General features: G+C 40.3%; 1 protein-coding gene across 1 annotated transcript; it reads right to left on the minus strand.

Moving 5' to 3' along the window:
• Positions 1-1,423: 1,423 nt before the first annotated feature.
• LOC111864540 lies at positions 1,424-2,398 on the minus strand. Its single transcript, XM_023851851.1, has one exon. The coding sequence runs from the start codon at positions 2,396-2,398 to the stop codon at positions 1,424-1,426; it is 975 nt and encodes a 324-aa protein (XP_023707619.1).
• Positions 2,399-14,031: the final 11,633 nt, after the last annotated feature.

Raw genomic sequence — 14,031 nt, forward strand, 5'->3', positions numbered from 1 at the left:
CTAAGCTGCGTGGGTATTGTCCGTGCATTCTTTTCTTTTCCCATTTTTCTTTTGTGTTCTCAGCTATTGCCTTTTTTTGTAAAAACTCCGTGTGCTTGCAGGCTGTGTTAGGCGAAGAACTTGTGTTGTGTTGGTGTGTCCTAACAATTTTCATCAGTTGATCTTCTGTTCCTTCTATATATTCCGCTAGGTTTGTGGTTTCTGCCAAGTAAGCCGCCTCTATCTGTATCAGGCCTCGTCCTCTCTCTTTTCTAGGAGCATACAGGCCGTCTATATCTGCTCTTGGGTGATGCTGTCCATAGGTAGTTAACATTTTTCTTGTTTTCCTGTCCAATTTTTGTATTTCCTCTTTGTGCCACTTAATAATTCCAAAACTGTATCTCAGTACTGGTACTGCCAATGATCCAATTGCTTGCATTTTGTTTTTTGCATTCAGCTCTGTGTTCAAAATCAATCTTAATCTTCTTACATACTCCTTCTTCAACCTTTCTTTCTCTTTCTTGTGTTCTATCTGGTGGTTCTCTTCTATTCCCAAGTACTTATATGCTCCATTTGTTTCTAGTTCTTTAATTTCATTCTCCCCTGTGTTTTCTACATGCTCTTTTCTTTGAACCTTACCTTTTTTTATCAAAATTCTGGCACATTTTTCTAATTGAAACTCCATTTTTTATAACACTACCGAATGTTTTTACAATTTTAATCTCGTCCCTCAATTCTTCCTCACTTTTCCCTAACAGTTTCAAGTCATCCATATACAACAAGTGACCTATTTTCCTTTCAGATCCATGCACCTGATACCCACATCCAGATCTGTTTAATTCATGAGTTAGAGGAATAAGTGCTATACAAAAAAGTAGTGGTGATAATGAGTCACCCTGAAATATTCCTCTGTTTATTTTAATGGGTTGTGATTGCATGAGTTCCTGGTTTGTTCTCAGCTGAAGCTTTGTGTTCCATTTTTCCATGGAGTGTTTGCAAAATTTCACTATCCTATCATTCACTCCTACTAGTTCCATTGACTTTTCTATCCAGCTGTGGGGCACTCTATCAAATGCCTTTTGATAGTCAATCCAAGCCATGTTTAGGTTCTTTTTCCTCCTCCTGCAGTCCTCAAGTATTGCTTTTGATATCAGCAGCTGGTCCTTGCATCCTTTACTTCCTGGATGACATCCTTTTTGTTCTTCTGGCAATAGGTTGTGCTCCTCCAAATATAACGAAATTCTTCTGGCAATAATTCCTGTCAGCATCTTATATATAGTCGATAAACAAGTAATCGGTCGGTAGTTCTTTGGGTCCATAGTGTTTTTCGATTTAGGAAGTAGGTATGTTATACCTGTAGTCAGCCATTCGGGCATTTGTTGAGGTTTTTCTATTATTTTATTCAAAGCTTCTACAATATAACTGTGCGTAACTGGGAATGCTTTTAGCCAGTAATTTTGTATTTGATCACTTCCAGTTGTGCGTTTTGGACAAAACTGAGGTAAATTCTGTAGTTTTTATAGGCATCCACTTCATGTCGCTGGTTCCTTCTCTTCCTTTTTCCTCTCTTTTCCATTTCCCATATTGCCTGCCAGTAGAACTCTACTTCCTGCATATTGGGGTGAGCTGTGACCTCTATAGCTTTTGCCCCCAGGTGTCGATAAAATCGATTTGTGTTTTCCTTGAACATTTTATTCTGGATGTACTGGTTTTTCCTTTTTTCATATCTTCTGATTCTTTGAGCCTTTGCTTGTATTTTCTGCTTTACTTTTTCTATTAACCCTGCTATTTCTCTGGCATTTGTCAATTTGTACTTCTGAAAAATTTTCCTCTTTTCTGTGTTCAGTTTAATGTTATCAGAGCCAGAGCCTGACTCAGTGAGTATGGACAATTCTTTTCTCCATTTGCTTATCTGTTTCTGTATTCTTAGTTTCCAAGCATCTTTAAATCTTCCGGTTGTCGTTGTTTTCCTAGGTTTAATAGTTGTTTCTGTGATATCTGTTGCTGCATCGTATATCAAGTGGTTCACTTCTGTTATGTTTATTTGATTCTTTTCCAAGAGTTCTTTTATTATTCCATTTACTTGTTCCTTAAGGCAAACCAGCTTCTTGTTTTCTTCCAATTTCGGCAGTCTTCTTCTTTCTGACATTTGTGAGAATCTCACCTTGTGCCATGCTACCTGAAGTTGTTCCTTTAACCCGTTCCTCTCCACATTCTGCTCTGCGTCCTCTCTCGTGCTTCTATCCTGTATTTCATCCTCTTTGGTGCTTACATTATCGTCCTTCCTTCTTACATGGTCCCCTGTGCTGTCCTCTGTATACACATTAATGCTTTCCCTTATCTCATCGATTTCAATATCTGTAAGTCTTTTATTCTTCAGAATGTAGTTTTTCTGGTTTAGTAGTAGCTTTGCATTCATTGTTGGCCTTACTTTTAGATTTCTACTTCTCCATAATTCATATGCTTCCTTGTAATTGCCTGTTCATGCCAGGAAACACCACACAACTTCCTTCATTTCCTCTTTGTTCCATCGGGTCCGTATAGTAGCTTTGTTTTCGCTGTTTGATTCCCCGACATTGGGTTGTTTTGGAGGTGGTCCACGTTGAGTTTCCTCTTTGTGGTTACCATTCTTGCCTTGTTGATCGTTGGAGGATTGCGCTCTACTCCTTCTGCCTTTGTGCATATATTCATTTGCATTTTTTTTCCGTCGCTGTCCCACGAGTAGCTAGGGAATTATTCTGTCCGCTGCAGTATTGCCCCGCCTGCCGCAGTAAGGCTGCTTGAAACCAAGGGTCGCCGCTCCTTGGAGTTCACCGTTTATGGCTTCTCACCCTCCGCCGCGGGTGCTCCTGTAGTCTATCAGCACGGTAGTGTACACTTTGGGCTAGGGGATTTTTTTTCGCGGTTTACTCCTCTAGATACGCCATGTTCTGTTAAGATGTTGAACGGGGCTACCTCTTGTAGGGTGTGATTCTTCATCACGCATGGACGGTCTTGAGTATAGAGAGGCTATATATTCGCATCTATATCCCTGGGGTCGGAGAGGATCTGTGCCTCTTCTTCCCCTTGACCCTTATTATTATTATTATTATTATTATTATTATTATTATTGCTCGAGCGTTCGAGCTGAACGGACGTGCCGTGCTTGTGCTCCCGCCCGCTTGAGTGCCTAGTGTCTCTCTGTGTGTACAGGCCTACCGCTGCTTAGGTATNTGCCTTGTTGATCGTTGGAGGATTGCGCTCTACTCCTTCTGCCTTTGTGCATATATTCATTTGCATTTTTTTCCGTCGCTGTCCCACGAGTAGCTAGGGAATTATTCTGTCCGCTGCAGTATTGCCCCGCCTGCCGCAGTAAGGCTGCTTGAAACCAAGGGTCGCCGCTCCTTGGAGTTCACCGTTTATGGCTTCTCACCCTCCACCGCGGGTGCTCCTGTAGTCTATCAGCACGGTAGTGTACACTTTGGGCTAGGGGATTTTTTTTCGCGGTTTACTCCTCTAGATACGCCATGTTCTGTTAAGATGTTGAACGGGGCTACCTCTTGTAGGGTGTGATTCTTCATCACGCATGGACGGTCTTGAGTATAGAGAGGCTATATATTCGCATCTATATTCCTGGGGTCGGAGAGGATCTGTGCCTCTTCTTCCCCTTGACCCTTATTATTATTATTATTATTATTATTATTATTATTATTGCTCGAGCGTTCGAGCTGAACGGACGTGCCGTGCTTGTGCTCCCGCCCGCTTGAGTGCCTAGTGTCTCTCTGTGTGTACAGGCCTACCGCTGCTTAGGTATGGCCAGTAAGGAACACTGTCGGCTCTGCGAAAAGCTGTTTTACGGTAAGCAAAAATCTATTCGTTGTGGCGTGTGCGATTCGCGCTTTCATTGTAATTGTGTTCCGGAGCCCAGTGTGAGTGCAACCACCGGTACGTCTGCTTACAAGTGCGACGATTGTATCAAACTAACGGGGGATGCTGCAAGCGAGCATTCCTTCTGCAATAATAACCAGAAGGAAGCAATTACTGCAGAGCTACCGTACACTGCTTCGTGTATAGGGGATAAAGATTCCCTCAGCGTGCAGCTGGAAACACTTCGCACCAATGGCATCTGTACCATGGAAATGGTAAAATCTATAGTCGTGATGCTATCGAATCTCAGCAGTGAAGTTCAGCATCTTAGAATCGACAACGAAGCCATGAAGATGAAACTGCGTGAACTTCAACAGGCGCCCTCACATGTGCAATCAACACGGCGTGAGGCTGCTACATCTGCCACAGCTACAGCAAAATCATACAGGGATGTTGTGTGTGCATTGAATGGTAACCCTAGTGTCTCCAAGGTCACAGCTCATGATATGAATTCACTACCTGAGCCATCCGTTGTGACGGGTGAAAACCCTTCCGGTGGTGATTTTGTAACGGTAGTTAAGAAGAAGCGAGTAGCCCCATCTCTTGTTAACACCGTGAACACTGTTGCCAATGCCTCCAAGAAACCCAGGGTTGCATGATCGGAGTGAGAAGCTCTTCTTCTCTCTCTGTTGTGCAGAAGAGGGTCCGTATGAAGTCCATTTGTGTCTCTAGGTTTTCCCCAGATGTAACATCATCTGATGTTGAGAATTCTCTAAAGGATCAATTGCAGCTTGCTTCTCTTGCTTGCACAAGGATACAAACTACTAAATATAACTCATATGCATCATTTCATGTCTCTGTTGCAGGGGATGATTTTCATCTCATTAATAATACCGGAGTCTGGCCTAACGGCTGTTTAATCGCTCCTTTTTATGGGCGATTAAGCGCGGATCAAATTTATACTGTTGAAGAATCAGAGATTTCTCGGCCTCGCTTCCCTGATGCAGGTAATATTCGTCCCCTTACTCCCCCGCCCGTGGATCTGTAGGCCAGTCATGTCAAACTCAGCTTGTACAGAGGGCCACCTCAGCCCTATAAATAATAGTCGAGGGCCGCACTTCAAAATAGAAATATACATTAGATTTTGATACAAGGAAATTTAATTCTATTTATTATTTAGGAATAATTTCAATATAATTACCTAAAGTGGAACGCTTATATTTTGTCCACAAATCAAACATGTAATTTTACCTTCTATTTTACAACAGAAGTAAGCGATTTCCCATTTTTCTTGAAAAAACACGGCGCTCATTTTCATTAGTTCTCTTTTTGCTACTTGAATGTTTTGAAAGCGACATTGCCCTTTAAAAGTTACTGTACATATACAAGAAAAGTCGTAGTTGATAATTTAATGTTTAATTATAACCTTTATACGTTCATCACAATGTAACATCAGCACCTGTCGCTGTGTGAAAATGAACTGAATGACAATGCACAAGAGACCACTGGACTAGTAGGAAGGTGTATCTTGTGTCAATGGTCATAAAAGTGAAAGTTTGCTAGCAGCCCATTAGACAATGGCTGGGGGTTGCAAGCTAGTTTTGAAGGTAGAAATCCCTTGCACTTGTCTGTCAGTTGCTACCCTCTTTGTATCCTTACTACGCCTCCAGAAGGGATTCTTGGAAATACTTGGGGTGGTGAGGCTGTGCGGATTTTAGTGCATTAACCGTCTGAAATACAACAGTTTGTCCTTCAAGAACTTTACAAACCGTTAGTTGGACAAACCCTTCTGCAATTCTCAGAGTCACTTTTCCTGCAGCCTGCTAATTCATGTCTGTGTGAGACTTCTTGTCTTCTGGTCTGTTGGAAAATTGTCTTACAAAAAGTATTTCTACTAAAATTGTAATATTGATTTTAATATCAATTAGCTCTAAAAGTTGAGGGGCCGCACTTTGTGGCTATGGGAGCCGCATGTTTGACATGGCTGCTGTAGGCGATTCCGTAAATACGGTAAACAATGTCGTTGCCCAGGGGGAGGCCGCTTCTGTGCATAGTTAATAGTTAGCAAGCCTGTCAACAACACATGTTGTTTCGCCAGGTATCGCAAACATCCTGGAAAATGTTTTGACATATATTATCAAAATGTCACAGGTCTTAGGACTAAAACAAGTCGAACTTTATGACAATATCTGCTCCACGGACTACAATATTATATGTTTAACTGAGACATGGCTAAACGACCTGTGTTACGATCATAATTTATTTCCTGACTGCTATACAGTTTTCCGTTCTGACAAGGCGTCTGTAAATAAGACGCGTGGTGGTGGAGTTCTCACTGCCCTATCCTCCAGAATTCGCTCTTGTAAACGCAGATACGATTTAGAATCTTGCGATGAATGTGTATGGGTTGAAATCCCCACTTCAGACTGCCTAAACTTACTCATTGGAAATCATTACTTCCCCCCTGACGCTAATACTGAAAACATTGCCAATTACTTTAGTTTTTTAGAAAACAATCTGGATACCCATAATTTTCGAGTAATTATGGTTGGGGATTTTAATGCCCCTGGTTTTGACTGGAAAAGTGGTCTAGCTCTGCCCAATTCCCATTATTACTCTAAACTTAAGGGAGATGCGATCTACACTTCCACGTGTCTACTAAATCTTAATCAGTGCATTGATAATGTCAGAAGCAGCAATCTACTTGATTTAATTTTTTCAAACTTAAGCGACATAAGTATTACTCCTATTCACTCTGGACCTATAAAGCCTGACAATTATCACCCCCACTAATTATCAATATTTGTTTGTCCCTTGCCACTTGTATTAAAAACTATAAATATTCGCACCGTAAATTTTCGTCTGGGAATTATGCACTGCTTTATAATAATCTCTCAACTTACGACTGGTCCTGTGTATATGGTACCACCTCCGTGGATTCTGCTGTCGCCGGCCTCAATGCTGCTGTTCAAGATGCCATGGAACATTCAATTCCCCGTGGAATCATAAACACTCATGTGAAATTCCCGCACTGGTATTCCAGTTCCTTAAGGTATTATTTCAGGAAAGAGAACTATTTTTACAGAAGTTTTAAAAAAAAAAGAAAACCGAATGCCTTTATCAAAAATTTTCCTTTTATCGTAAGCTAGTTAAGATTACTATTAAGTCTGACAGACTTAGATGGTTGAAAACTGTGGAAGAAAATTTAAAGTCGCAACCCAAGCAATTCTGGAAATATGTGGCCTCCTTTAAGAAAAGAAATCCTAATTCCATCCAGCTTGAGGTTGATGGTAAGCATTTAATTAAACCTAATGACATTGATGATGAATTTTCAAAGCATTTTCAAGCAGTATACCACAATCCTGGTCCAATTGTCTTCCCCAACCTGTTGTCATCTTCCGAATTCTTACCTTTAGCTTCTCTTTCCGAGTCTGACGTTATGAAAGCTATTAAGCGCCTGAGACCATCTAAGTCTGTTGGAGTCGACGACATCCCTGGATTCATTATTAAGGGTTGCACTGATATATTTGTACCTATTCTGAAACATATCTTTAATCTAAGCTTATCTCAGCATTACTTGCCTCCTTATGGAAGCAAGCAGCAATTGTCCCTGTTCTCAAAAAAGGCAAAAGTACCTCTGTTAGCAATTATAGGCCTATATCCTTACTGAGTAATTTTTCTAAAATATTCGAATTTATTGTTCATGAAAATGTTTCCCATTATCTAAAATCAAAAATTAGTCCTTATCAGCACGGCTTCTCGAAAACTAAATCCACAAGCACCAATTTGATGACTTACGTTGATTTTATCTCCCCTATAGTTGGCTCTCAGAGACAAGCTGATGCCATTTATTTTGATCTCAGCAATGCATTCGACCTTGTCCCACATTCTCTTCTTCACAAGCTTAGTGCTATTGGGCTTTCTGGTGGTTATGTAAACTGGTTTCGCAGTTACCTATCCAACCGGAAATCTCAGGTCCGTGTTTCTGGTGTTCCTTCCTCACCTTTTGAAGTTCTCTCTGGTGTTCCCCAGGGATCTGTCTTGGGAGCCCTTCTCTTCAATGTGTTTATTAATGACACATGTGATGCAGTTGCCCACTCTAAGTGTCTACTTTTTGCTGACGACATCAAAATTTACCGAGCCATTAGTTCCGCTCAGGACTGCTATATACTTCAGTCTGACGTTAACTCCATACAAGGATGGTACATTGCTAACTGTATGAAACTCAACATCAGTAAAACTAAAGTTATATCCTTCACCAGGAAAACCAACGTACTTATCTACGATTATAAACTTTGTCAATCGTCAATAGCCCGGACTGATTATGTAAAAGACCTGGGAGTGTTTATTGACGCTAAGCTGTATTTCCATGACCAGGTCAATTCCATTTTCTCTCACTGTGCTAAACTGTTGGGTCTAGTTCGTAACATTACCTTCAATTTCTCATCTTTAGACTGTATGTTCAGATTGTACACTGCATTTGTTAGATCTAAGCTTGAATATGCATCCGTAGTCTGGAATTCGATTATGTCAACTGATGCCAACAAGCTGGAACGCATCCAGCAGAGGTTTGCGGCCCTTTATTTTAATCCTTTCTTTCCTCAAGTTCACTATAATTATTCTCTTGTTCTTGGGGAGTTAAAACTGCATACTTTACGTTCTAGGAGGAATCGCCTTGGTGCACTCTTTCTAATTCACGTTTATTCTGGCTCGAAATTCTGCCCTTCTGTTCTGGAAATTGTTGGTCTCCGAGTTCCTGCTCAGTATATCAGAGATTTTGCATTGTTAAGTGATTGCTCCTCGACTAAAAATTATCCCTCTGCTGGATGTGCAGCAGCTGCCAATGTTGTCTGCAGGGATGTTAACGTAATCGGAGCCAGGAATGTTCTACCCAAACGATTTTTAAATATAGTATAATTGTTAGTATTATTATTATTTGCATGTGCAATAAAACAAACGTAATTATTATTATTGTTCTCTGAAAATCTACACTTTTCATTTCTTGATTAAATATTTACGTTTCATTTCTCACTTCTTAATAACACTTAGATTTATGTTATTGAAATTATTATTATTATTGTTATTTTTATTATTTGTTTGTGGGTTTGTTTACTTTTCTTCATTATTGTGTTTTTCCCAGTACTTGCCTGTAATTTGTCTTTTACTTATAATGTGTTTGTCTATAATGTAATTACTTTCATGTACACTGTGCTCTGTCTGTAATTGGCCTTGCGGCTGTTGACTCGGCACATAAATAATAAAGAATTGAATTATTATTGTTGTATACTGCCCTATTTGAAACTCGAATTGTTCTTCGCTGTAATATTATGGCTTTGTCTGTGTGCTTTTGTTTCTGTATCTTTATTCATGCTCATTTTGTAATTAATGTAGACTCTCATATTTTATATTGCTTTTCAAATATTTTTGTGTATTTCTATCTCTTCGTGCTAACTTTGTAATTGCCCTCTGTGCTGTTAAGTTTGCACGTAAATAAACACGAATTGAATTATTATTATTATTAAAAGTAAAAAAGTAAAGCTATCCCTGTAACAGGCCGTGGAGGTTCCCACATTATCTAGACCAGTGCTTCTCAACCGCCGGGCCGCGGCCCAGTAGTGGACCCTGACATCAATTATACTGGGCCGTGAGAGGCTCTTCTGGAATGTGTCATTTTCATTTTCTAAGCACTTTTCATAAATAAATATTTTATAGTGGAAATATTCTGAGAAGAATAATATTTGTGTCGAGAAGCTCAGACACAGAACACCTAAATCTGTGTAGCAAATGTCAGTGACCAATCAGCAAGGAAGTATAAAGAAAATGTTTCCACTGAAATTGAAGATCAAGGCAGTCTGTATCCGGTTCTCAAATCTAGTAATACTAAACACTGTTTCTTCGTAAGTTCGCATTGCTGTGTGTAAGTGCTTGTTTCGGAACCTGAGTGATTTAAATTTTAATATGAATAAGAGACAGGGGACTTTCTTATAATTTTAGTTTTAAGAAATCTCGTATTGAAGGTGTTTGTGACGCAACAAGTAGTGTAGAAATGTTTCAGTCGTACTCAGATTATACTATGGAAGCAGATGCTATATATTCACAGAATTCAGTTTCAGATATTATTTAGCCCAATTGAAGATGTTGTTCTTGTCTTTTGAAAAATATTATCCCGAACATGAGGATCCTCGGAGGCAAAATATGTGGATTGTGAACCCTTTTGTTGAACCCTTTTGTTGAACACAAGAGACAGCCCTTTCCCATGAAGAAACCCTTCAACTTATTGAATTATCATCGGACAAAGGACTGGAAAGTACTTTTAATACTACGAGTAATTCGAAATTCTGGAGAAGAATGAAAAATGAATATCCAAATTTACATGAAATAGCAGTGAGGTTTCTTCTTTGTTTTTCCACCACATATCTTTGTGAAACTGCATTTTCTGATATGACTGTGCTTGAAACGAAACAATTCATCCCAGAATTAATAAGCTAACGGACGGAAAACAGAAACAAAAGTCTCACTAGCCTAACTAAAACCTTCCAAACTCAGTTGTGATGAAAGAAACCAAGTTTAACTTTCCAATAACTTATAATTGCTGAGTTAAAGTGCTGCGTCTTTAATATCAAAATATTAATTAGTGTTGGAAGTAGTGTTTAGAATTGAGAGATTCATACATTTTTATTTATCAAATTACATACTTTACATATATAATTATTTGGCGTGTGTATGTGATAATAAGTGTTTCACCGGCAAGTTAACATCCTTCTGCTTCTTCCCCTACTCAGCTGACTTCTATGGTGACTTACAATGCATAAATACTTTTCTCACTTCCGTTTTTCTCAAACCAACATCATTAAAATCACTTTAATAATACAATAACATAAGTTTCTGGTGATCAGCAAGGGATATGTCAATGATAATTAGCACAAATTAATTTGATGATGTTGGTCTGAGGAGACTACAAAATGCTATAAGATTTAATTAGTCCAGTGATTGATAACTAATTTAAATGTAATTTTATGTTTGTCAACATGCCACACCGTATACATAAGTGTACTAATACTCTTTATGATTATTCTATAATTAATTACAATATTACGTTAGCTTAATGCAGGAACTTTAACAAAACTGGAAAGGTATTTACGAGTAAATTTGTTGGGACTGGGCCCTCGTCTTATAAAAAAAACTTACTGGGCCGCGGTCTCATAAAGGGTGAGAACCACTGATCTAGACGAGGGGTTCATAGATGTGCGATAAGGTTGTCAGCCCTACGCGTCGGCCGCCATTTACGCCCAAGAATAAGCCTGGTTCACATTTCTGTTAGAGGCTGAATCGATGACAGGGCCATAGTGCAACTGGAAGGATTAGGTCAATTGAAAGAAATCCAATTACTTCATCGGGACTTGAACCCGCGACATTCCGGCTTCTAGCATAGTGTAATTATTATTATTATTATTATTATTATTATTATTATTATTATTATTATTATTATGGTTCTACAGCCATTTTTTCGGCTATGGTCGCTTTTTCAGTTTCTTGATTCTATACAGAGTCAGTCGGACTCCTTGGACGGGGGATCAGCCTTTCTCAAGGCCTCTACTATACACAGGACAACGCAAACACGGAATAAACGCAGACACAGATATCGATACCTTCTGATGGGATTCGAAACCACGATCTTAGCGTTCGAGCGAGCGAAGACAGTTCATGCTTCAGAGAGCGCGGCTGCTGTGGCCAGCGCAGGGATCTGCATGCTGAGTGTAAATTCTGAAATGTTGCAGGTGTTCATAAATTTGCGAAAGACACATGACAGAGCTGTTACGCTTTAGAAACAAATCAATCCTGATGTGTGACCTAAATGCAAAGCACCCTGTTTGGTATGGAGAATTTCCAGAAGTTCCTGGAATTATTTGTGAATTCTTACTCTATAGCGCTCTACAAGTATGCATTACACACCTGATAGTAGAGGGCATGTTCTCCACTTTGTGATACATCAGCACGTCCTACCGACATCCTGGGCTCAGATCCCCTGGACCCTGGGGCACGCGGTACAGTATTTGGTTGAGGCACTATGCTACAAGCCGGAAGTTCGCGGGTTCGATTCCCGATGAGGTCATTGGATTTTTAAATATAACCTAATCCTTCCGGCCGCACTATGGACCTGGTGTCGACTCAGCCTCTAACAAATGAGTACCAGGAATCTTCCTAGGGGTAAAGGTCGGCCGAAGCGTAAGGCTGACAATATCACCGCCATCTGTGAGCCGACTGTCTAGATACTGTGGGAGCCTCGACGTCTCACAACCCTATGGGCCTCCACGGCATATTACAGCGATACCTTTACTTTTACTTTACATTGGTAGCGAAATGGACTCTTGTTCCATAGGTCACTGTTGGACGCAGATTGCGACAGGACATGCACGCGTTGCGTGAACATTTGCAGCAGAAGTGCGCTTCAGCTCTTTCCTGCAGATGTCACCTACGCGGACTTATTCAGGAGGTGGTCACCACGATGTAATGAAATTTAACCAAAATCGTTATAGCCGTTATCGAGATAACCGCCCTTTTTTGGAGGGGGGGGCAGGGAGGCCCCTTACAAGGAAACATATTCACCGAGACCCGCCCCTGGGCAGATATACTGTTAAATATCGAATAAATCTATGACTAAAATCCGTTCTAAATTTCGGGCACTGGCAAGCGGTATATCTATAGACAGACAGACAGACGGGGTTCCAAAAAACACTTTGTTTTCGTATTCAGGAACGCTTAAGACGTGTAAACCCGTCAAAACCTGGAACTCGACTCTGTTGGCATCACAGTACTTTCTCATAAATTACGTATATGAAAATGCATTGAATTCGTTTTGTTGATCTGAAGCCTGCCGCGTGTCGGCTCGTTGCAGAGGTCGCCCATCTGTGGAAACCAGAAGACAGGATTTGCGATCCGTGTGAAGCAACTGTTGGTCTGTTGCCCAGCAACATCTGGTATTGGAGAGTGGTGCCAGTTTTCGTCCAAATCAGTTCCATCTGTTTGCGAACAGCAAACGCAAGCACACGACCACCCTTATGCGTTCACTTAATGCATCATGTACAAAAGAGTGCTTCTAAGTGAAATAACACAAATCCTATCTCTACGACGTTCCCTAGCGTAAACATATCCGTCAGTACGATACGCGCATGCGCATGCTCGTGCCGAAGCGGAACGCAAAGTCATGTCGTGTGCAAGAAAACTTAACAGATTATAATTTCTGTTTGAATTTCCAACCGGCTCTATAGCCCTTGTGGACCTTAGCCGCTTTTTCAGTTTCTTAATCTACACAGTCGATAGGACTCCTTGGACTGGGGATGAGCCCGTCGCAAGGCCGCTACCGGCCGCTACCTACACACAGAATAAACGCACATAGGCATCCATGCCTCGACAAGGATTCGAACCCACTATCCCAGCGTTCGAGTGAGCGAAGACTGTTCATGCCTTTCACCGCGAGACCAGTCTGATCGGCAAATCCTAAATATATTACCCCATAATATTAATAATAATAATAATAATAATAATAATAATATCTTTATATTAAAAACATACAAATCTACACGAAGTATTTACACACAGACAACATGTGTTTGGAGAGCGATAATCATGCGTTTACGTAGTGATGAACAGGGTCAAATTCAGAAGGAGGTGAGAAAGTCGACGAACATATCTCTTAATATGTAAAATATAAAATTCATTTCAATATATATTAGTATTTCTTTCCGGTCAACAGAATCCCAGCATTCGCCTTGAGTTAATACTCACACACTCAGCACAACTCTGAAAGCAAATATACGTAATTATATGCCGTGACCTAGCAAAATGTTTTGCCTGTCATTATCGCCAGTTCATGCATTGTACATAGACTGGTGATGATTATGAAGGTCGAAATATTCAGGTAATCTACTGCATATTAGTAATAACAATATGCACGGTCATGCTGATGCTGCACATAAACAGTGTCTGGGAGGTCATAGTATAGGTCATTCTAACCAAAAATGTATATGTACTCGTACATGTGTTCCAATCCGAGCGGTTTCCGAGATAGAGCTGTTTTACTGTGCAGTAGTTTGAATTTGGCACCAAATTTTGTCTTTCCCTTGGCATGTGAACCGGTGTGAGGCGTCAGTTGGCCGCTGTGACTGTTGATGTTGTATGTTATGGCGTGAAGGGGGGCGTGGAGGA

Source organism: Cryptotermes secundus, unplaced genomic scaffold (assembly GCF_002891405.2).
Source record: "Cryptotermes secundus unplaced genomic scaffold, Csec_1.0 scaffold1323, whole genome shotgun sequence".
NCBI classification, from domain to species: domain Eukaryota; kingdom Metazoa; phylum Arthropoda; class Insecta; order Blattodea; family Kalotermitidae; genus Cryptotermes; species Cryptotermes secundus.